General features: G+C 30.6%; 1 protein-coding gene and 2 long non-coding RNA genes across 3 annotated transcripts; 2 read left to right on the top strand and 1 right to left on the bottom strand.

Annotated features, from left to right (window-relative positions):
• The first annotated feature begins 311 nt into the window (after nt 1-311).
• Nucleotides 312-2,001, top strand: LOC117929711 (transcription factor bHLH94-like). The gene is made up of 3 exons (XM_034850090.1): nt 312-901; nt 993-1,388; nt 1,487-2,001. The coding sequence occupies exons 1-3, from the start codon at nt 422-424 to the stop codon at nt 1,580-1,582; spliced, it is 972 nt and encodes a 323-aa protein (XP_034705981.1). The 5' UTR covers nt 312-421; the 3' UTR covers nt 1,583-2,001.
• A 4,994-nt stretch (nt 2,002-6,995) lies between these two features.
• Nucleotides 6,996-12,705, bottom strand: LOC117931145. Its single transcript, XR_004653985.1, has 3 exons — nt 12,297-12,705; nt 7,847-8,409; nt 6,996-7,732 (listed from the first exon to the last, which is right to left on the bottom strand). It is a non-coding gene; the product is annotated as an uncharacterized LOC117931145 (long non-coding RNA).
• A 579-nt stretch (nt 12,706-13,284) lies between these two features.
• LOC117931104 lies at nt 13,285-20,076 on the top strand. The gene is made up of 3 exons (XR_004653980.1): nt 13,285-14,310; nt 15,234-15,319; nt 19,874-20,076. It is a non-coding gene; the product is annotated as an uncharacterized LOC117931104 (long non-coding RNA).
• The last annotated feature ends 1,949 nt before the right edge of the window (nt 20,077-22,025 follow it).

The raw sequence follows: 22,025 nt of genomic DNA, 5'->3' as shown, positions 1-22,025 counted from the left end.
CCTATAATAGTTATCAAACTCATAATCCATTCACAATTTTTTAAGCATAAGAAATTGAAAATAAATGAGCGATTACTTTAGAGGGAAAAATATATATATAATAAAAAATAAAAAATCAGTGCCAGTTGTGTTTACCAAAGAGGGAGTATGTGGGTTTTTCTACTTGAGCAAGTGTCTCTCTAAGCATCAGTGAATCATACTATGTACATGTATAATTTTTTCCCCTGAAAAATTGTATAAAATTTCACGTGCAGATGCTGTAGAGAAGGGCTGATCAGAGGGCTTTAAAAAGCTAGATTTGGGCATCCAAAAAGGACCCAAAGGGCTTGGTTTTTGTGGGTGGGAGAGAGAGTCCCCCTTGATGTGGGTTGATTCTAAAAACAGAGCTCTCATCAACTTCTAGAGATAGAGAGAAAAAAAAATGGCACTTGAAGCTGTGGTCTTTCAACAAGACCTGTTTGGTTATAATGGCAAAGATCTTTACAGCTTGTTTGGGGGGAACTGGAGCTGTGAATTTGGCCTTGAAAAGGAGGATGAGAAAAGTTGCTGCTTTGACACTCTTGAGAGCCAAACAGAAACAAGCCATCATTATGAGAATTGGAATTCTCCTTCTCAACCTCCTCCTCCTTCAGTAGTGCCTCACTTGAACGAGTGGCACCATCACAATTCATCCCCAGAAGGCCTAATCCCAAAACAAGTTCCGGAATTTGATTCCACTCTTCCGACCGCCACATCATCTTCCTCTCGCCCCAAGAGACGCCGATCCAAGAGCAAAAAGAACCAAGAAGAAATCGAAAACCAGAGAATGACTCACATTGCAGTCGAGCGCAACCGCCGCAAGCAGATGAATGAGTATCTCTCCGTCCTCCGCTCATTGATGCCTGAATCCTATGTTCAAAGGGTATCTGTCTCTTTTCTTTCAGTTCCTTTATATATATGTATATCTTTTCAGGTATTTTTCTGAGTGAAGTGTTACTATTACTGTGATCTAGGGTGATCAAGCGTCTATCATAGGAGGTGCGATCAACTTTGTCAAGGAGCTTGAGCAGCGCCTGCAGTGGCTCGGTGGTCAGAAAGAGAAGGAAAATGGCGAGGCTGGAAGTTCCGCACCCTTCTCTGAATTCTTCACTTTTCCACAGTACTCAACAAGCTCAACTGTGAGTGATAACTCGGTGTCCATGGCGGATACTGTGGGTGGAAACCAGGCGGTCATTGCTGACATTGAAGTGACCATGGTGGAGAGCCATGCCAACCTGAAAATAAGGTCGAGAAGGCGGCCGAAGCAGCTGCTGAGAATGGTGTCCGGATTGCAATCCCTGCACCTCACAATCCTCCACCTCAATGTCACAACCATTGATCAAACTGTGCTTTATTCTCTGAGTGTGAAGGTTAGTTAAACATACAGTTACTTTTATCTTCCCTCATTTTATGTTCAAATTCAAACAAGAACACCAAAGAAGAAGAAGAGGAAAAATTTTCTTTGCAGGTAGAAGATGACTGCAAGCTGACTTCAGTAGATGATATTGCCACTGCTGTGTATCAGATGCTAGGTAGGATTCAAGAAGAGGCTATGATAAATTGACAAACCCTCTAATTCTCCACTGTAATTCCTGCTTTTCCTATTTTTCTTTTCTTTTTTTACCTTCATTTATGTGGGTATTTTTCTCTCAATCTCTTTTTGATTAGGAATCTTTTGTATCTGACATTGTTTATTGCACCCAATGTTTCTTTCTTTCATATCAGTTGAGGACTGTTTCTCGATGTGGGTTTGGCCTATTTTGGAGGGGAGGGGGGGTTGCATTTTTCTCTTCTTTATCGTGTTTCGCTATTGTTTTCATTGTTTGTTTCATAATGGTCACATGTTCCCTCCAGACCAAGACAATTGTGGTAGACTCAAGGCTTCATTCAAAGAGTAGAATACATTGTATATGAACCACTTGGATAGTGACATATGTTAGTTGGGATTATTAACTTCTATCAACTCGACCATATCTTCTTCAATCATGGGCATATTCTTGTATGTAAATCCAAATCTGTCAATTCCCTTCTTGATATTTTTAATTTTTCTTTAGTTTCTATTAGGGTTTCAACACAAGTTGAATTCTTCCAAATTGAGAAGGTGAACAGCATGTAGTAATTAGGCAAAAGATTAAGATTAATTATTGATTGTCACTACCAAGGCCATCAATAATTTCTGGATTTGACTCATGGTTTTTCCCTTTTTCTTTTTGAGATAGCCACAACTCACAAGATCAGTACTGTGAGAATCAGGATTATTTATTTATTTTTTAGTTGTCTGAAAAGTTTAAAGGAGAGCTATCAAGCCAAACTCTGAAAGATGAGGTACAAGAGAAAGCTGCCATGAACAGTTTTGGAAGAGCTAAGCTTTCTCTGCAGCATCTCTATACTTGTAACAGTACATTGAAAACTATGTATCCTTATCATGACCCAAAAGACCAAAGGGAAAGCCAAACGCAAGATATCATGAATATTCTTTCTTCTCTTCAAAAATATTTTTCGTAACTAGAATAGAAATGATGATTTATGTATATGACTTCAAATCAGAATCATTCACATTTTGAAGATATAATTGGCCCCATGAAGTTGTACTATGTTCTGGGGTCGCCATCCCTAGGCAAAAGCCGACATGCTGTGGGGCTTGGGTGTCTTTAAGAGTTGTAAAAGGCCAATAAAGTATGTGATTAAGAATTGTTGAAGCGACAATTGACAATCATATATGCATTTCTTTCTTTTTTTTTTAAAAAATCCAGTTTGCTAGTGTAATACTGTCACAAACTTTCCAGTTGTTTTCTGCTTTTACATTTTGAAATTGTTCTCTAAAGTTCAAACCTCTCAGGCTGAATTAGTGATCAATCAAAGGGTTGATCCAACTGAGCTAACCCGGAAAAAAATTTCAGCTTGATTTATTAATAGGACGATTGAAAGAAGAATACAATCTCATTATGACTTGATCTGCAGACACAATGATGAGAAAGGCAAGTAACTTGTAGCATTCACTGAGTAAATAAGAGAACAGTGAGAGGAGTCTCACAGAGACATGTGCCTTGTGCAGCTATATTCTTTTTGTGACAAGACGTTAATGGTTTGTTTGGTTGCTGAGAAAAACAGAGGAAAAGAAGAAGAAAACACATTACAATTATTGAAATCAAGTTTGAACTGTACATGCAAGATTCCCAAATATCTTACTCCATTTTGCTTATGCTGGACTGCTATGCCGCATTGTGAGATGATGTTGCAGCTATGCACCTTAGTGGTGTAGCCTGTCAGCGGAATTCTAGCGTGGGTGTTTGATTAAGTACACTAAAATTAAGGTTGGTAACTTAGTATTGAAAAGATAAAGTGAGCTGGTTTCGATTTTCTTAGCGCTTTTGTTGCCAGCTCAACATAATTGAGAAGTGCCACTGTGGCTGAATGAATGGGAAATGAACTAAAGAGGATGTTCCCACTTTATACTTTTACACGTGGACCAATTATTTGAGGACTCTGGTTGCCATGTCAAAAAAAAAAAAAAAAAAGATAAGATCATTGATGTTTGAAATGTTGAATAAATTCAACCATGCCCTAGGGAGTATTGTTTTACAATGTTGTCTTTGTTTTTTAATTCATTTGATGAGCTTTCACATGCATTGCAGAGTGGTCTAAACCCTAGGTGAACCAACTCATATTCCTTGATGGCAAAGTATAGGAACTCTAGGGTTTATTTTGGAAGATTCCAACCCTAGACACGCTCTCCCATTTGTCATTACCTTCTTGTTTCATAGCAAGAAATGATTCCACCACATCTCTCTCGTATATTATTAATGACTTTTGGTAGGAAAGGAGGAACATGAAAGCTCACATTCTTTAAGAGCAATTAACAAACAAAAAAATGTGAGGTGGTCTTGTTGTATTCCTAAAGAAGCAGGAAGAATACAAAAAGTGACAGGAGATTAGGGTTAGGTGATTAATAAAGTCCAAAAAGTTGTGAAGAAATTAAACTGCAGATGATGGCTTGCTTTGATCAAACAGAATAAAGCACAAGATCAGGGGAAAAGTTAGTAACAAAATAATGCCCCTCTTACACCCAAACAGGAAATCATAAAGAAAAAAGAGGATGTACTCAAAGAAGGATCTGTGAATCTACATTCTCATAGGTCCCATAAGATCGATTGAACCGACTACAAGTCCGGAATTGTTTGATGACATAGTTCCGATCATGCATAGTTTCTGCAAAGGATTTTGAAAAGTTATACTCGTTAAGATCAGATTGATCCATTGCCTTGGGTTATTACGTATGATCCTAAAGGCCATTCAAATGGATATGATATTAAAAGAAAATAATAATTAACAACCAGAACTGTAGGCATTGTTTTAATGATGGGGTTATGTTTTCTTGCTAAAGGTTGGGTTTTCTTTGAGTATGGAGAAAGTTAAGATGCCTCAATGATTAGTATGACATAACCTGGTTCCCTGTAAAATATACACGAGTTCAACATTTTGTACAAATTAAAGTCACAAGGTATACAAACCCGACATTTTGTCACTATAAAATCAGTGTCAAGATCCTCAAAAGTACTGGTCCAAAATGTGTTCGCCCTTCTACATTTCTGCACTAAAAGAAGGATATGTGATTTCACTCTCATAGGTCCCATAAGACCAATCAAACATACAAAAATTCTGGTTTGATGACATGGTTCCAATCATGCAATTTGAATATATACCTACACTTTTTTACAAAAGTTGTACCATTGCCCGATGAATCTGACTATAAGAGGTTGTTTAAATGATAAAACCAAGCTAATTTATATGGCTTAAATAATGGAGTTATGTTTCCTAACAAAAGGCTGAATTATCCAGTAGGGAAGCAAGCTAAAATGTCTCAACGATTATGAGTCTTTCATGCACGAGTGTCAATTTTGACATCATACAATGATACGAGTCGAAAATGACACAAATTATATCGATTTTAGGTTAATATAATAATGTTAATGTTATAATTGTGTCAACTAATATAACCCGTTTTATAAATGGGTCATGTTTAGGTTTAACATGCAAATCATGTTAACGGGTTATTTGTGTCAATTTATATACCATCTAGCTTAGCCCACTTATAAGATGGCTCGTGTCATGTTGGTCGTATCATGTACCAGTCATGTTTGTGTGGGCCATTTAAACAGGTCATAATCTACATCAATCTGACACAAATTCGACATAACATGACCTATTACCACCTGTACTTTGGTGCCTATGCCATCGAATCTCAGCCCATGGTAAAACAATATCTGCTATATAGTTGAGTAGTTTGCATGTATTTATATGTTTTAAGGTATATATACCGAACATTTTGTCACTATAAACCAGTCAACATCCTCAAAAGAGGCCCACAACTCGCTGTCTCCATGCAATACTGTTGCCAGCATTCGAACTTGTAACACAAAACAACATGATCTGGCGAAGTTGGATTTGCAGTGAATATGGCAGCAGGGTATCCAACAATATTACTGTCATAACCTGGGATTTCATAATGTGCTTTGTGAGAGGGTTTCGCAAGAAGAACAACATAGATCCACAATGACCAACATTGTTCTAGCTACATGCTTTTACACAACCCACTTTACCATATATAATGGTAGCCAGGGGTCATAAGAAGGGTCATCCTTATGCTCTAGAGGAAAGCTACAAGGAGACACTTGCCTTAGTAAAAACTGATTCAGCATCTGTAGGTATATGGCATCGAAGACTTGGACATCCTGACTTCAAGTTTTTATAGGTTTTAGAAAATAAAAATATTATCAAAATTTCAAATTGGATTTTCAAGAAAAATGTTTGTTCCAGTTGCCAATTAGGCTAAAGATGCAGACTTCCCTTCGATGTTTGTAGTTCTATTTCAAAGGTTCTTTGGACAAAATTCAATCTGATTTATGAGGGCCAACCCCTGCTATTTCAAATCAAGGTTTCAGATATTATGCTATATTTGTAGATGACTTTCATAGATTTACTTGGCTATATGCCCTAATCAAAAAACTTAATTCTATGACTGTTTTATTAAGCTTCAGAAACTAGTGGAAAATCAGTTTGACAGAAAAATCAAGTGTTTTCAAGGTGAAAATGGGGGAGAATTTACTTCTGCTGCTTTTATTAACCATCAAGCTCATCATGGCGAAGTTCAACAACTTTCATGTCCTGGAACATCAGAGAAAAATGGAGATCCAAAAGAAAACATAGGCATGTGGTGGAAACAAGGCTTACCACTAGAAACTAAATGTGTCTACATGTCATGACTTTTTATTTTTGAATAATTTTGATGAACACTCTTTTCTTTATGCTAATAAATCTCTTTTAAGTATTGAAAATCGATAGGTTTTGTACAAGCTTTCTAGAAGAAAATGAATGGCTTCTCATACCTTAAGAAAGCATAAAGTTGACCAAGAAAAACATAGTAACAATATAGATGCTCAAACTGAAAGTCAAGTACCAAAAGTAAGAAGGGAGGAAGGCATAATCCTCAAAGGCTTGATGGTGATCTTTTCATAAATTTGGATATTCAAAATCCAAATAATCAAACCACTATAGAAACTATTGAACAACCAAGCTCTGCTATTGGCAATGCATAATCAGGAACTGACATTACTCATCCCAGATCACAAGAAGGAGGTTAAGAAACAATCCAGAATTGGGGAATGAGATGGTCTTTGCAGCAACAAAAATAGACATAACTAAGAGCCAAAAATTCTTGAAATAGCTTTGAAGCTCAAAAATTTGGTTGAAGCAATGAAGGAAGAGATCAAGGTCTTATATAAGAATAATACTTGGATTCTTGTTGAAGAAGATGAGATTCAGAGAAGGCCTGTCTATTCATTTTATGTATTGTATAAATTTATATATGATTTACATACCAACTAGTGTACAAAATATTGAAAAACATATATTATTCAAACAACTATAAAATGAAAATTAGGAAATTCTAACTTTATAGAATGTTGCCTACCCCTCAAAATGTTTTTCTCTTTTCTTGCTTTCAAATTATTATGCAAACAATACCCATATCACCATAAAGCTAACACGTAATTGATACAAATGTAAATGTATAAAGAAACAAGAGAAACTAGAAAACATGCTAACCCCATGTAGGAACCAAGAATAGGAAAGAAATGATCATATAGAATTTTACCCATAGATCCATGAAAGCCCAAGAAAGAAATGCCTTAAGTAGAATTCTACGCATAGATCCAAGAAAAACTGGTAGACCAAATTCCAAATAAGCATTAGAAGACATTCCGAAAGTAATAAAATAACATTAAACCCCAACTAAAGAAAGAAAAGAAGAAAAGAAATAACAAAAGAAGATTTGGAGCACTGCAAAGATGATTGAGGAATGATAAAGAGAAATGCAAGTGTTGACCCAAGAGAGGATGACTCAACTAGAAAATCAGTGGAAGCAAAAGCCGCCACCCACAAATACAAAATTTTAACCATACACATTTAAATTCTTTTCCAACCCAATGGTTAATGCCTGGAGGGTTTCCAAGATTTTAGTAAACTCAGTTTGCTATTTTTCCTGATCCTCCCTTTTCAGCTCAAACTGGGTATCCAAGCTATGATGCCGAAACAATTCTACATGAAAACTTCAAAGCAAAAACATACCTTACTGGCAATGAAAAATAGTCAAGGAGCCAATCTTGAAGGAAACCCAACTGGAAGAAGACTCTAATTTCTATTGTTGGATGAGCACCTGTGAAAATAATTGAAAAACCAAAGTTGATTAATTCTTATACTAAGTGTTTCAATATTAATTTAGTTGAATTTGTTCCAAGCATAAAAATTATGAATATTGCTATGTAAATACCTCTTTAATGTAGAATTCTCCTTCACTTTGGCCTTTGGGATTAAACATGATTCTATTCTTAAGGGATCTCCAAAAATCGAAGTGCTTGCTTAGAGGTATGAACTAAATAGTAGGAAGTGCAAATTGGACAAGATTTTGGACAAAAAAACCAATATTTGAGAGAGTTAGAAAGAAGATCATGTCCATCTCTTGTCTTGAAGTGAACTATGCTCATATGTCAATGAGATAGAATAAGCTGATCTTGTCAAAGAATCTTAATGATGGAATGGTGGAGAGGTGTGTGTTTTATGGACATGAGGAAGAGATTGGTTCTTCTGATTTTCCTTAAAAATCAAAATTCTAAGTCTCCTTGTAATGAAGATGACAAGTATCTAATCTAATTAATCTTCAACGATCTCAAATGTAGCTGTCATCATCAGTGTCAAAGATCAACAATACTTCTACAACCTCAATCCAAATCCAGTGGAATCATAAAGGTAAGCCTTTTAGACGAAATGTGATAAACATAGTTCCATAGGGAGGAAAGCTTTTGCAGAAGCCTCTAGTTTCTGTTCTTTGAGCACCTATGAATATAATTGGAAAGCAAAAATTATTAGTAAAGTTGAAAACTTTTGTAAAGGATTGAATACTAGTATGATCAAATCTATTCTAAGCATTAGAAACATGAATGCAATAGATGCAATTAACTAGCTAGAAAGGAATTCTCTTTCACCCTTACCTTTGGGAATTAAATGTGATTCCATTCTTAAGAGGTTTTCAAGAATCAAAATGGTTTGCTAGAGGTATGGATTAAAAAGAAGGAAGTAAAAATTGGCCAAGATTTTGGATAAGGAACTAATTTTTGAAACAACTCTACTAGTTTCTTACCACTTAGAAAAAGATTATCATATTACTATCACCAATGTTGAATCTAAAGTTTTGGATTTTATAATTATTGATTAATTTATGGTATCACTGTAAGTCGACAAAGAAAGATTGAAAAAGAAAAACCAAGAAAAATTAAAACAAGTTATGTTAACAAAGCCTATATAAAAGGGGGAAGAAAAAAATCTTAATAATAAAAGAAACCAAAATAATTGTGGTTATGTTTGTAGGTTTCCTTATGCTCAAGGAAATAGAGGAAGAGGTGGTTTCATTCATCACACAATGAAAGAATAAGCCAGGCACAAATCATGACAAAAAAAAAAAAAAAAAAAAAAAAAAAACAGAAAGAAAAAAAGAAAAAGATAGGTATGAGAAATCTAAAATTTAGTATTATAATTGTTAAACATTCATTATGGATATGAATATAGAAATTTCACTAACAAGTAGGAGCAAAACCAATTACTTCAAAAAAACAAAAAAATAAAAACAAAAAAACCCACTATATTGTTGGCATATATATATGAAAAAGAAAATGAGAAGAATATACATAACAACCATATATGTGGATTCAAAAGTATGTTGTGGAGATTGATAAATTATAAAATGATCATATTACTTTTTGATAAATGACAATGAGAAAATTGGATCTTGATCTTTTATTTTATTTTTAAATAGAAGGCAACAATTTGTTTCAAATCTCTATTCTATGTTAAACATAAAAGAAAAAAAAAATAATATGTTAAGTTTAGGCCAACTCTTTTAAAAAAGGTTATGATATCATCATAGAAAATTAAAGTTTCTTAACAAGAAATTAATATACTACTTTGATTGCTAATGTGCTCATGATGAGAAATAGAATATTCTTGTTAAACATTTAAAATGTTGTAAAATGGTTAAAAGGGCATGTAAATACTCTCTCTTACATTGATGCTAGAGATTTGGACATCTTAACTTTGAAAAATTCAAATTATTGAGAAATAAAAAAAATGTTAAAAGAAATGTCCTCTATGGATTATTAAGATAAATTATATGAAGAAAACTTGTTTGGAAAACATTTTTAAAAAGTTCTTTAAAGAAAGCTACTATAAGAGTAAAAAAGTCTCTAAAACTCATTGATGCATTTTATGATAAATATTTTTTTTATTCTTTATTAATCATTTTAGTCAATCTTGTTGCATTGTTTGAAGATTTTTTTTAAGTATTTAATGCTTTTAAGAGTTTAAAGAATTTATTAAAAAATAAAGTGGTTACAATATAAATATACTAAGATCCCATAAAGGATGCCAATTCACATCAAAATAATTTCAACAAAGTTGTGAAAATCGTAGGATTCATTAGTCTTTAATGTTTCATACTCTATAACATAATAGAGCAATTGAAATTTCCTCTTATTATGACATTAAGAAATGTCTAAAGAATTTTATGAAGAAACAATTGATTGTATATTTATTTTTTCAATTTCTTCTCCCAACTTAGGTGTATGGAATAAATTAAGCACCACAATAAGTATTGAATGGATAGAAGGAAGATATTTTACATTTGAGAGAGCTTGGAAGCATTAGATATGCTTATATGCCCTATCAAAAGAGATTAATTTAGATACAATATTCGAAAATATATTTTGATAGGTTATAAATCAAGGTCAAAGGTTACAAGTTCTACTATCAAAGCAATGGAAATATCATCATTAAATGATTTATCAAGTTTAATAAAAAAGAAAAGGAAATTCCATTGCCTAAGATGACAACTATGAGACTACTATCCTATTTGAGAAAGAAGAACAAACTTAAGAAGGCTTGCAAGAGTTTATAGTCCTTGTTGTTATAGAATTTTGATTATTTTCTATGTCCATTTGTTCATTAAATTGACAATTATAATTACAAATGAAAAAAAAAAAAACAAAAGAAAAATGACTTTTCTTGATATCACATTAACAAAATTTCTTTAATTTTCTTTTTTAGACTTTTCTTTTCCTTTATTCTTTCAATAAAAAGATCTTGTCTCATACCTTCTTAGAAAATTAATAACTTCAATTAAAATTTTAAAAATTCTTATTTACTCTCTATTTTTTTTTTAGTAGTCACTTATTTATTTAAAAAACTAAAACCAAGGTAGATATAATTGTATGATCATCTAATTACCATGTCTCCACAAACAAGAGACCCTCTAATAAGACTCTAAACAGGACAAGTGTTTTGTTGAAAATATGTGACATACATATAAACACAATATAGGAAATAAATTGATGAAAACTACATTGATCTCATCAAATATTCATAAAATATGTAAAGGACCCTCTGACAAGGTAGCCATTAGAGTATGATTTCTGTGACAGTAGGGGCCCCCTTGATAAATATTTGGCGTACATAAAAATACAATATAAGGGAAAAAAGAAAAGAAAAGAAAAGAAAACTACATTGATTTCTTCAAATATTGGTAAAATATATATGCATGTACGAAACAACATAATGCAAAATTAAGAAAATTGAGAAAATGAACAAGAAAAAGTAAAGTTGACAACAAATATGATATCATAATGATATAATATATCATAATGCCAACAAATATGATATATTATATCATTATTTTATTTATTTAATTCTATTTTTCATTCCATTTACTACTAACAAGCTTATAATTTTAAATAAGAATTTGACAATTTATTGCGGAATAATGAGGTGCTTAAAATAAAATTGTAAGTTTTATACCCCTTTCTTCCGACTCCACTCATGCCATTAAAATTTTATCTCCAAGCACCTAAACTGATCATGAACAAAATAAAGATCCTTAAAATCAAATGTCAAGAAAACTAATAATCACATATAATCTATGTAAAGTATTAATTTCCAAGTAAATATATGATATATAAAATTCAAACACCTAGGTGTGGGTGTCATTCACTAGTTCACCAAAGGAATTGCCAAGTGCTTTATAAGCCAACCATAGGTTGCAAACCTGAGTATATGTGTCAAGTTATATGCCAAAAAGAATGGACAAAATAGGGAGGCATTTGCTACTAAAAGTTAGAATAATGATTTTATTTTCCTTAGTGGAGATGTAGATCCTAAGAAATGGTCATACCTTCATAATTAAACATGCTATAAGAAATAGGAAAAATGTCAAAACTAGTACGGCAAAATGTTTCATAATCTCCCTAGAAATTACTAATTTTAAATAGATATTGGGAGAATGTAGTACAAATTCTAAAAGTAGAATTCTGCAGATCCATTATTGCTAGAACTTAAGATAAAAAAATATATGGATAGATATCACTATGAAGGAACAAACTAAAAATATTAGTGTGAATTAGAAATTTAAAGTGTTTTTTTCATTAAATATTTCTCAAAATAATTTCATACAAGATTTAAACTAATCTAATCAAATAAAAAACCAAATACCTATAAGAAATTAGGGAAATTTTACAATGAATTTAATTTTTCAGAAATTTAAATTTATACTTAATTCTTACAATCAAAATCATACATGTTACCCTTTTTGATTTTTTTCCCCAACCAAACAGGCAATCCTATTATGAAAAGAAAATTGAAAATAAACTACAAGAATGAGAAAATGATTGTGAAGTTACCAATCAACAAATTTTTTAGAGCACATAAGAGATCTTAGCTTGGAAAACTTTGAAAAAGAGTTAGGAGCTTTACAAAGAGAGCTTTATTTTGAGGATGAAATGAGTGAGGGGTGAAACTCTAGGGTTTTATAATATAAGATAAGATTTTATAGGACACGAGCAACAATTTTTTGAGCATATAAGAGATTTGAGGGCTTGGAGAAGCTTTAAAGAAAAGTTAGGAGCTTCAAAAAGAGAGCTTCACATAGAGGATGAAATGAAGGAAGGGTGCAATTTTAGGGTTTTGTGGTATAAGATAGGCTTTTATAGGATACAATCAACAAAATTATTGGAGCACATAAGAGATTTGAGAACTTGGAGAAACTTCAAAGAAGAGTAAGGAGATTCCCAAAGAGAGCTTCACAAAGAAGATGAAATGAGGGAGGTGTGCAATTCTAGGGTTTTGTGATATAAGATAGGCTTTTATAGGATAGCTAATTTACATCTACTTCCAAATGAATACAAATAAGTAATAAGTATAAGATTGACTAGAAATAGAAAATAATGATAATTTAATACACTTGTGTCAACATCAATGACCAATCAATTTTTTTTTCTTCTATTTTTGCTTGATTTAAAATTGAAAATTTAAAATGAGATTTGAATCAAATATTAAAAAGAAAACTCAATGTGAAATTTGAATTTGATAATTTTATTTTTACAATTATATTTTAAAATATACAAAAAAAAAACAAAACAAGGACGCTCTTATCCTTGGCGCTTTTGTAAAAAGTGTCATAGATATACTAAAATGTTGACGCTTGGGGCGCCTCTATAAGCGTCATTGAACTATAGAAGTTTAAAGACGTTGGCACTTATTTTAAGCATCATTGTATACAGATTTCAATAGGTGTCCTTGGCCCTAAAAAGCGTCATGTTCTTTCTTACATAGTATGTAATATATTTCCCATTACCTCCATATGATTCGCTACACCCGCCAAAAGACAAATGTAGCACCCAACAAGCCTTAGAAGACTAGTTGTGAGTATCAAAACCCTAAGCCTTCTCTCTCTCTCTATTGAAAAACCTTAACCTTTGGAAGAGTACTATATTCAGACTACAATCTACAAGTATTCTTAACTTGTTAGTAATGGAATCTCATAGATTTGAGTGGCAATGAAATCAAAAGTGAGGCGGGAGACAATTTTGGGGTGATATATCACATCGTGAAACAATGACGTGTAGTTGGGGGGTTTTCATTTTGAAGATCCTGCATCGATCTCCTCGGTGAAGCAGCCAGAAAATGTGAAGGTTTCTGTTCTAAGACCAACTCGAATCTGATCTACATCTGGTTAGGAAGATTTATTTTGGGGGTCAATGTGGTTCGAATCAAAGGACCATCCAGATAGAGGAGTCCATGGGTTGGAAGAAAAGAAAGCTTTATGGAGATGATGGTCACTCGAGGTAGCATAGGCATGGAAATTAGAAATCTTATTGCGAAAGGTAAAAAGTTTTAGCAAAAGTGAAAATTTTTAATTGGAAAGATTTCAGAAATTGGGACTCCGTGGATTGTGAATTTGTGACTTGAAGGTTGGCTCTTTGGAATGAGTTTTTTCATTTTTGTGGAAACAAATCTGCAAATTTTCATAATTTTATGGATGAATAATCCTCTGCATGTATAAGATCCTTGTAGGATTTGAAAATGTATCAAATTTCTGTCATCACTATAGTGGCAATTCCTACTTGTATCATGATTCTTGACTTGAATTCCCAAGTTTCCGACTTAGTTGGGGGTGTGGCAGTTCTGTTGCTGATTTATCTTCTATGTCAATAAGTAAAAGGGATGTTTGGTAAGTCTTGTATGGTATACGATGGAGCCTTTTCTATTGGTAAATTCACATGTTGTTTTTCCCATTGAACTACTGTTTTTCTCTCTTTATTTCTTTAAATCTAATTTTGGTTGCAATTTTGTGCATAGTATTTGGAACAGAGCCTCCTTGAGAGTTATTCATCTAGTTGAAGGCTTCCCTTTCTGGTATTTCTACTTTATGCTTGCTAGAAATATTTAATCATCAATTAACTATCTGAAGAGTTTCACTTATTAATGTCATTCAAAATATGATCCTCTTTCTTGTGTTTATCTGTTCTAAGCATAAGATTTTCCAGCATTAACCTTTGCCCTGTGCTAAAAGATTGCCATTAAACCATCCTAATGAAACTATCTAGAAATTAGGAATTAGTTTTTTATATAAAAACTGAAACAACTAGTCTTTGAATTAGCTGTCAAGAAAAGAAAAAAAGAAAAAAAAAACACAATTGCAATGCTTTCTTAAAGAGGAAAACATAAGCTAGGTATTCCAAAATGTGACAAAAATCACAAGGTCAAATTCCCATTTCAATCTTGATTCCCAACACCTCAAAAATGCATAAAACAGGAAACATAATGGAATTCTTTCTAATTTTCTTTTACTTGTTCTTTATCTAGTCTCTTATGGATGGATTTCTTTTGATATATGAGATTTGGGATTAAGAGATAGGTTGGAGCCCTATTTAAGTTTCAGTTTTTTGAGAAACTATCACAATTTGGAAATCTACAATCATTTTGTCTTTACATTTTTCTTGCTAAACATTGCAATAATCTGTTTTTAATTTTGCCAAAAGGCCTACAATTGATATGAAAAAAAAAGTTGGTATTTTTTTCTATGGTAGTGAAGAAGCATAAGAATAAGGGGCTTGAATCACTTGTATCCTGTAATAAATGGTTTGGACTGAATGAAGAAAAAATAAGACAAATTAGTGGGACCATGCTGGTATTTGACCTTTAGGAAAACACTTCAATGAATCCCATTTATCAAGCTCAAGATGCAGATAAAAATTCTGGTATTTGACCTATAGCCTCATGATTCCAATGCATGGACCATGCTCTGATTAAACATTTATTGTCTATGCCTCCTACAGGTCTCAAGGTGTAATAGGTTTTCTGCTCCTTCAATGGAGCCTATGAAGTTCTAAGACTGCTGTAGAAGGCTTGATCTCGAATTCAGGTGATGCACTCCCACTTCTCCAGTGGTAATGAAGATTATATCTGAAGTATAATATATGTGAGTGACCTTATTAGTATATATAGATGGCATCTTGTGATTTGTTACCTCATTGGTAGTGCTGATGTTTCTAATAGCAAACAATGGTTGATATAGTTATTTAAGAATTTTGATTTTCAATCCTGCTTGATTCCTAGAAGGAAACAGAAATGTCAGAGCAAAGCTAGCAAATCCATCACAATCTTTAGATCATTCTTGTGAACACTGATGCAAAGAGACTTTGTGGATTTCATTTTATAGATCATATCCACCAACTTGCATGTTTCGAAAGTACTATAATGAAATGAATTCTAATAAACCATAGCAAAGGGTTAAAATTTAATTGGGAAATCATATTTAATTTAGATATGCTCATTGAAATTTTGGCTTATTGCCATATGATGAACTTCTCTAGTGACCTTAATGAGCATCCAAGTTCAAGTCAATCTTCAAACCTACTAGGTGCAACTTTTGTAACTTTTTGTGATTAGTTTTTTTATAGATAAATTATAACTGAAATTCTCTATCATTCTTCCTTCTCCCCTTTTCTTCGATGAGCTACATAAGCACTACCTATTCTTTTTCTTTGAATAGACACTACATATCCTAAATTTCATTAGGAATTATCTTGAATCTTCCTGTTTCAGAATTTTTTGGCTCCAATGACCTATACTTTCTACCCTACTCAAAAGGTCTTAGGCTTTCTTGTTACTATTGTGGGTGATTCTGAAAAGGAAGGGAAATCTAATCCAACTTAACTATTTCTATCTAAAATGCATCTCATCCAAAACCAATAACAGGAAATCTCACCTAGTTGTTTACTTTGTTGCATTTTTTGTTAGATGCCATTAATGTAATTTTTCTTGCTTAAAAAAATAAAAATAAATTGTGAGCCACCCACCTCTCTCAAATTCTTTATTTCTAGAATTGATATACCCCTTCACAACTAGGGCATCATCAAGAATTTTTTAGCCTTTGAACAATTTTGCCATGAGTTTATAATGACCCCTTACCAAACTATATATATCAACAAACTTTTATGCTTAGATTTAGTTTACAGAAAATTTGAACCAAGTATAAGGAGAAAAAAAACATGAAAATGAAAATAAAGAAGTGAAGAAAAATATAATAAAAATTTAAATTTAAATTTTATTTTTGTGCCACAATCCTCCAATTTTCTTCCTCTAAAATTGTATAAATTCTCAAAGAAATTATTCTATTTCATTTTTCTTTATATCTTTGAAACTAATTAAATAGAAAATTAAATTGCCTTTGTATTATTTATTTTCTTTTTCTTACTATTTCTCAAGTTTCATATAAAATCTCATAAAAACTATTTATTTATTTTATTTAAAATTAAGTTTTCTCCTAAATAACCAAGTAATTACCCAACTAGGAGTCATACTTTTCATCACTTTCCCAACCAAGTGCCCAACTAGCTCATTTGCATTAACCAAATAACTATAAATCACATTTACTCAATTGGCCAATCTTCTTTAAAGCTTTAAATGTGTATGGATCCTTACATTGTACTAATCCAAATCCTTTCTTAAAGCTTTCATTCTTCAAACTTGTACTATTATGAGGTTCAATAAGAGTTATTGAGAATAATTTGCTCCTTGTTTCAACTCCTCTAATCTCTAACATCATTTTTTTCTTATTCCAAAGATTAAGGTTGGAAAAATCTAACTCCAAATAAAAAGTAAGTTCTATTGCCTTAGTTATAATAATTTCATAGTTATAATATTAAGTATGATTAAACCCAACTTAATGTTCATAGCTAATTGCTTTTCTTTCAAATTTTAAAGTCAAAACTTGAGATGGTTTTTTCTAAACATCATCATGCTTGTGAAGAAGTTGATTCATTGTTGCTTTCATAGTATAATAAAGGGTCACCATTCTCAACCCAACTACCTTCTCCTTCTTTTTCCTTGCTAATTTTACTCAGGTAAATTTTCATCTTGTTGAATTTATTTTGGGTTAGTTAATGTTTATGTCATGTTTCATTTATCTTCTTATTGTTTTGGGGTATTATGATTTGTCACTTTTAATTTTTGATGTTATATCATATTTGGAAATATATTACTCATAAATATATTTTTTAATTTTTACTAATGAAGAATTCAAATTAAATTTCCATTAACTTTAACAAATTGACGTTTCTCTCTATTTCTTAATTTGGGGGTTGCAACAATTATTTGGCTTGTTTTAATGATGTAGGAGATGAATGGGCCTTAAAGATTCAAAATACTAACTTAAACTGTACCAACAGTAATTTTGGCTTAGGAATTTGACAATGTCAGTGATTGATTTTCCATGTTTTTTTTCTATCCTGAATTGTAATTTTAGTTGAATGTTAATAGAAATATTAGGTGCCGTCACAACATCTTATCTCTCTTCTTCATGTTTTCATTTATTAATTATAATTTTTCTTTTTTAATATATTTATCTATCTAGTTATAAATCACTTTTCTCTTCCTAGCTTGGAAGAGAGAGAGAAAGAAATAATGAAAAATAGCAAGGGATAGAGTGTTCTACTTCACCATCTAAGAATGTGATGAAAAGTGAGTACAATTAAACTCTTGTTACTATTTTTATTATTTTTGAAATTTTTATGGCTATTCTCTTTTGATTGATCTAATTCTACTACTCCTAATTTACCATTCCTCAAGGCTGAATCACAAAGGCTAAATCACAATTTATTTATTTTTTTAATTTCTCCTTATATCTAGAATAAATTCATTAAAATTTGCATGACTGCTCTATCATTTATTTCAGAAAAACATTCAACTACTTCTTGAACTTTTAGGTTGAATATATATTTGGTTAATATTTAGTATTGTGATTGGGTTTCTTAATTATTTTCATTATGCAAGTTGTATTTTCCTTATTGACTATTGTATTACATAGTGTAGTTAGCTTATTAAAGTTTAAATGAGTCTAAATCTCCTAAGCTGTTATAACATCATAATAGTAGTTGCTCCTCCACTGCCTATTAGTAGCCTCTACATAGAAGAGGTGCATGTTAAAGTTTGACTTCTTACTATCTCTTGTTCTTGTTTTGTTTTAAGTATTAAATATTAATCAAATTGTTGCCAAAAGTTACTCTAGATGGCTTATTATTGACCACAACTAATACCAAGAGGGAAATACAAAAGTTTGACTATTCTATATATGGGTTCATAAATTTGTGTTCTCCTCAACAGGTTTGTATTTTTCTATCTTTTCTAAAATATTTGTTTATAATATTAATAAACAAGAGATCCAACTTTCAATATTTTTCAATAATATATCTTCATATTGTTCAGTGCAATGAGTTGCACTAATTAGACAAAGTGGCCTTCTATCAAGGATATAGGGGGGAAAAAAAACAAGGCTATCATTGTATATGAGAAGGAGTAGAAGGTAATGATTATGACAACTAGGAGTAAGGGGTTAACGGCTAATAAGATAGAATTCTATTTGTACTATAACTTTATAATTTAATTATTTACTTTTATGATTACATAAAATTTTTTATGATATCTTAAATCAAGCAATGTCATGTTTCATGGGTTTGTTGAAATAAAATATAAAAATAAGTCTATACTTCTTAGGATTTTTATCATACCTCATCTAAGTAAATTACAAGCTCCTCTTACTATCAAAATAAACAAAAATCAAAGGAATTGGAAAAAAATAAAATAAAAACTAGTTAAACAAAAAAAATATAAGAAATTAAAAATAAAATTTTGATCGTAACATAGTGATAACATGATGGTTTTCATTGTGTTTGGACCTTGGTTTTTCTTTTTTTTTTGTACATTATAGGACTTATTCTTGTATTCAATAATGCTTTAAGAGTTCACCATTAAATGTCCATACGGAGCAACCCTAACTCATATATACACTTTATAATAAGCGTTTAATGCATATTTATTAACTTAGAGCCTATGAGTTTATTAAAGATTTAATTTAACTGTTAATATATACTAAAAATACAATATTTTATCTCATAAAAACAAAATTTATTTCTTCTATGTTGTTGAATAAAAAATCAAACTTTTTAAAAAAATTTAAGTACATTTTTTTCCTTATTTTGGGGAAAGTATAATATGTTAGTTGAAATTGTAGTTAAGGTATTTTGTTGATAGAGTACGAATTTATTTATTTAGTTTCAACTCATTGGTCTCCTTAATGAAATATTTTGTATGTCTAGTTTTACTTTGATGAATTCTTTATGAGGTCTTTTTTGAAGTAATGCTCTAAAGGTGCAACATAGGGATGACAATGGAGAGCTTTTTATCTACATTAGAATAATATATTGTATTTTATTTTGAAAACTCTTCATAATATAATTTTTTTTTCTTATAATGAATTGAAAGGAGCACAATCCATGTATGTAAGAGGCTAATTCATGTAAGCAAACTTGATAACCTAAATTAATTTTGTGAAAGTTATACTTTCATTTATGCTTATTATTTATTGTATGTATATATAATTTAGATGTTTTCTACTCTTCCTTATTTTTATTTACAGGTTACAAAGGAAACTTGTTTGCTAAAAGAAGATAAACCATTGTGTTAAAGAAGGCGAAGTCAAAAACCATGAAGATTACATCAGTGAACTCATTAGGAGGTTGAACTATTCTTTTAAAGATTATGGTTTATTTTAGTAGTCTTGATACCAATGTTTGTTCTTATGTTAGAATTAGAAATTCTTATTGAAATATTTTGATATAATTAATAAGTTTGTGTAATTAATATATATAGGTGGTTACCTTAATTGTTTAAACTAGGTTCATGTATATCAATATTTGGATATATTTTAATTAATAAAATTCAATTTTATTTTATCGGTTGTAATTGTTTTTTAATTTAATTATATAAGAAATCAATTATTTTAATAATGGAATCAAAATATTAATTTTTTAATAGAAATTGTTCAAAGATGACGCTTTTATAAGCGTCATTGTTAATTAAAACTTGCATTTTAAAGTTACATGTTATATGTATGACGTATAATTTTTTTTTTTTTTTTGAGCTTAGAGTTATATATTATTATCAAAAATCTCATTTTAAACTTACATTTTTCTTATGTATTTTAATATTAAAGAAAGCCAGTACAAATGTGCAGATTAACATATATTGATTAATTTGTGATTTTTAGTCATATAAAACAAATTGTATCTGCTTGGTGTGCCATGCAAGCATGAAAAGTTCCACCTTGCAAAAAATGTTTCAACTTCTAAATTTTATTTCTATTCCATATTGACCGTATTTTTTTCCCATTTGTATCAACTTGGAAGTTCAATAAAGTTTTGTTGTAATGTATAGCTAAATATCATACCATATGATTAGAATGAGAATAACATAGAAGTAATTAAAATTCATTATAACCTAACAACTTCCATTCATATTGAATGTGGTATAAATATCAAATGAAGCCAGATTCTAAGAAATTTTTCTATAATAATTCCAAGGATAAGATGCCTAAAGTTTGAATCATTTGTTTAGAAAATTAGGAATGTACATTAGATCCATTATACCATAAAATGACTTTCTTTTATATCTAAATGCAATTCTAATACTTTATCTAATTCAAATATATGAGGACATAAAATTGAAAAAATTAAGCTGATACTTGATACACTTTCTATTTTTTAGTATTAAAAATAGAAATTTATACATAAATATTAAAACTTCTATACAATTTGTACACACACTCATATATATATATATATATATATATATATATATATATATATATATATTATGATATTTTATTTATTTTTATTATATTGGAATTTTCACGACATTTTCATTGTGAAGGGCGTTTGTTGGGAATCAAGTCAAGCCTCCAACATGACAAAAACTACCAACCACTTAGACTACTTGAATGTTTGATTTATTTTGCATAAATTTTATATACATTGTTTGTCTTCCTAAACTAATTTTAATTGTATTATCTTTAAATTTTATTTAATAAATTGTTAAAGTATAAAATAAGTAATAATCTTATAAATTGTTAAAATACACACATGGTAGATAAATCAATATTTTAATACTAGTAAATGTGTGTCCGGACGTGTATCTTATTGCTAAATGTTGTGTATTATATTATTATTTATTATTTATTATTATTTTCCTTAACAAAATTTTATTTAATAAATTGTTAAACTATAAACAAGTAATAATCTTATAAATGATTAAACACACACACACATTAGATAAATCATTATTTTAATAGTAAATGTGTGTTTGGTTCTATATCTTATTGGTAAATGTTGTATATTCTGTTATATTATATATTATTATTTTCTTCAACAAAATTGGCTTATTTTATTTTTCTTGAGTTTTTCGCCATATTTTTATGAGTTTTGATCAAATTAAGTTCCATTGATACATTTTATTGAAATTTCTATATGATATTTTCTTAAAATCCAACATTTGATATATTCTTAATTTCCAATATTTTTATCCTTTCCTAGCACTAAGAGTAGGCATCTAAGATTCTTTTTCGATTACAACATCAATCTCAAAAACCAAGCCAAACAAGGTTTTCCATGTTGGATTCCGAGCAATGGTTTGATATGCTATAATACGAATGATAACTATTCTACCTATTGACGTTTACTCTTTCCAAGACGCCTTTATTTTTAAACAATCAACATTGAAGATTTCTACTTGAT

This window comes from Vitis riparia, chromosome 14 (genome assembly GCF_004353265.1).
Source record: "Vitis riparia cultivar Riparia Gloire de Montpellier isolate 1030 chromosome 14, EGFV_Vit.rip_1.0, whole genome shotgun sequence".
Classification (NCBI taxonomy): domain Eukaryota; kingdom Viridiplantae; phylum Streptophyta; class Magnoliopsida; order Vitales; family Vitaceae; genus Vitis; species Vitis riparia.
This window is presented reverse-complemented; position numbering and strand designations above follow the sequence as displayed.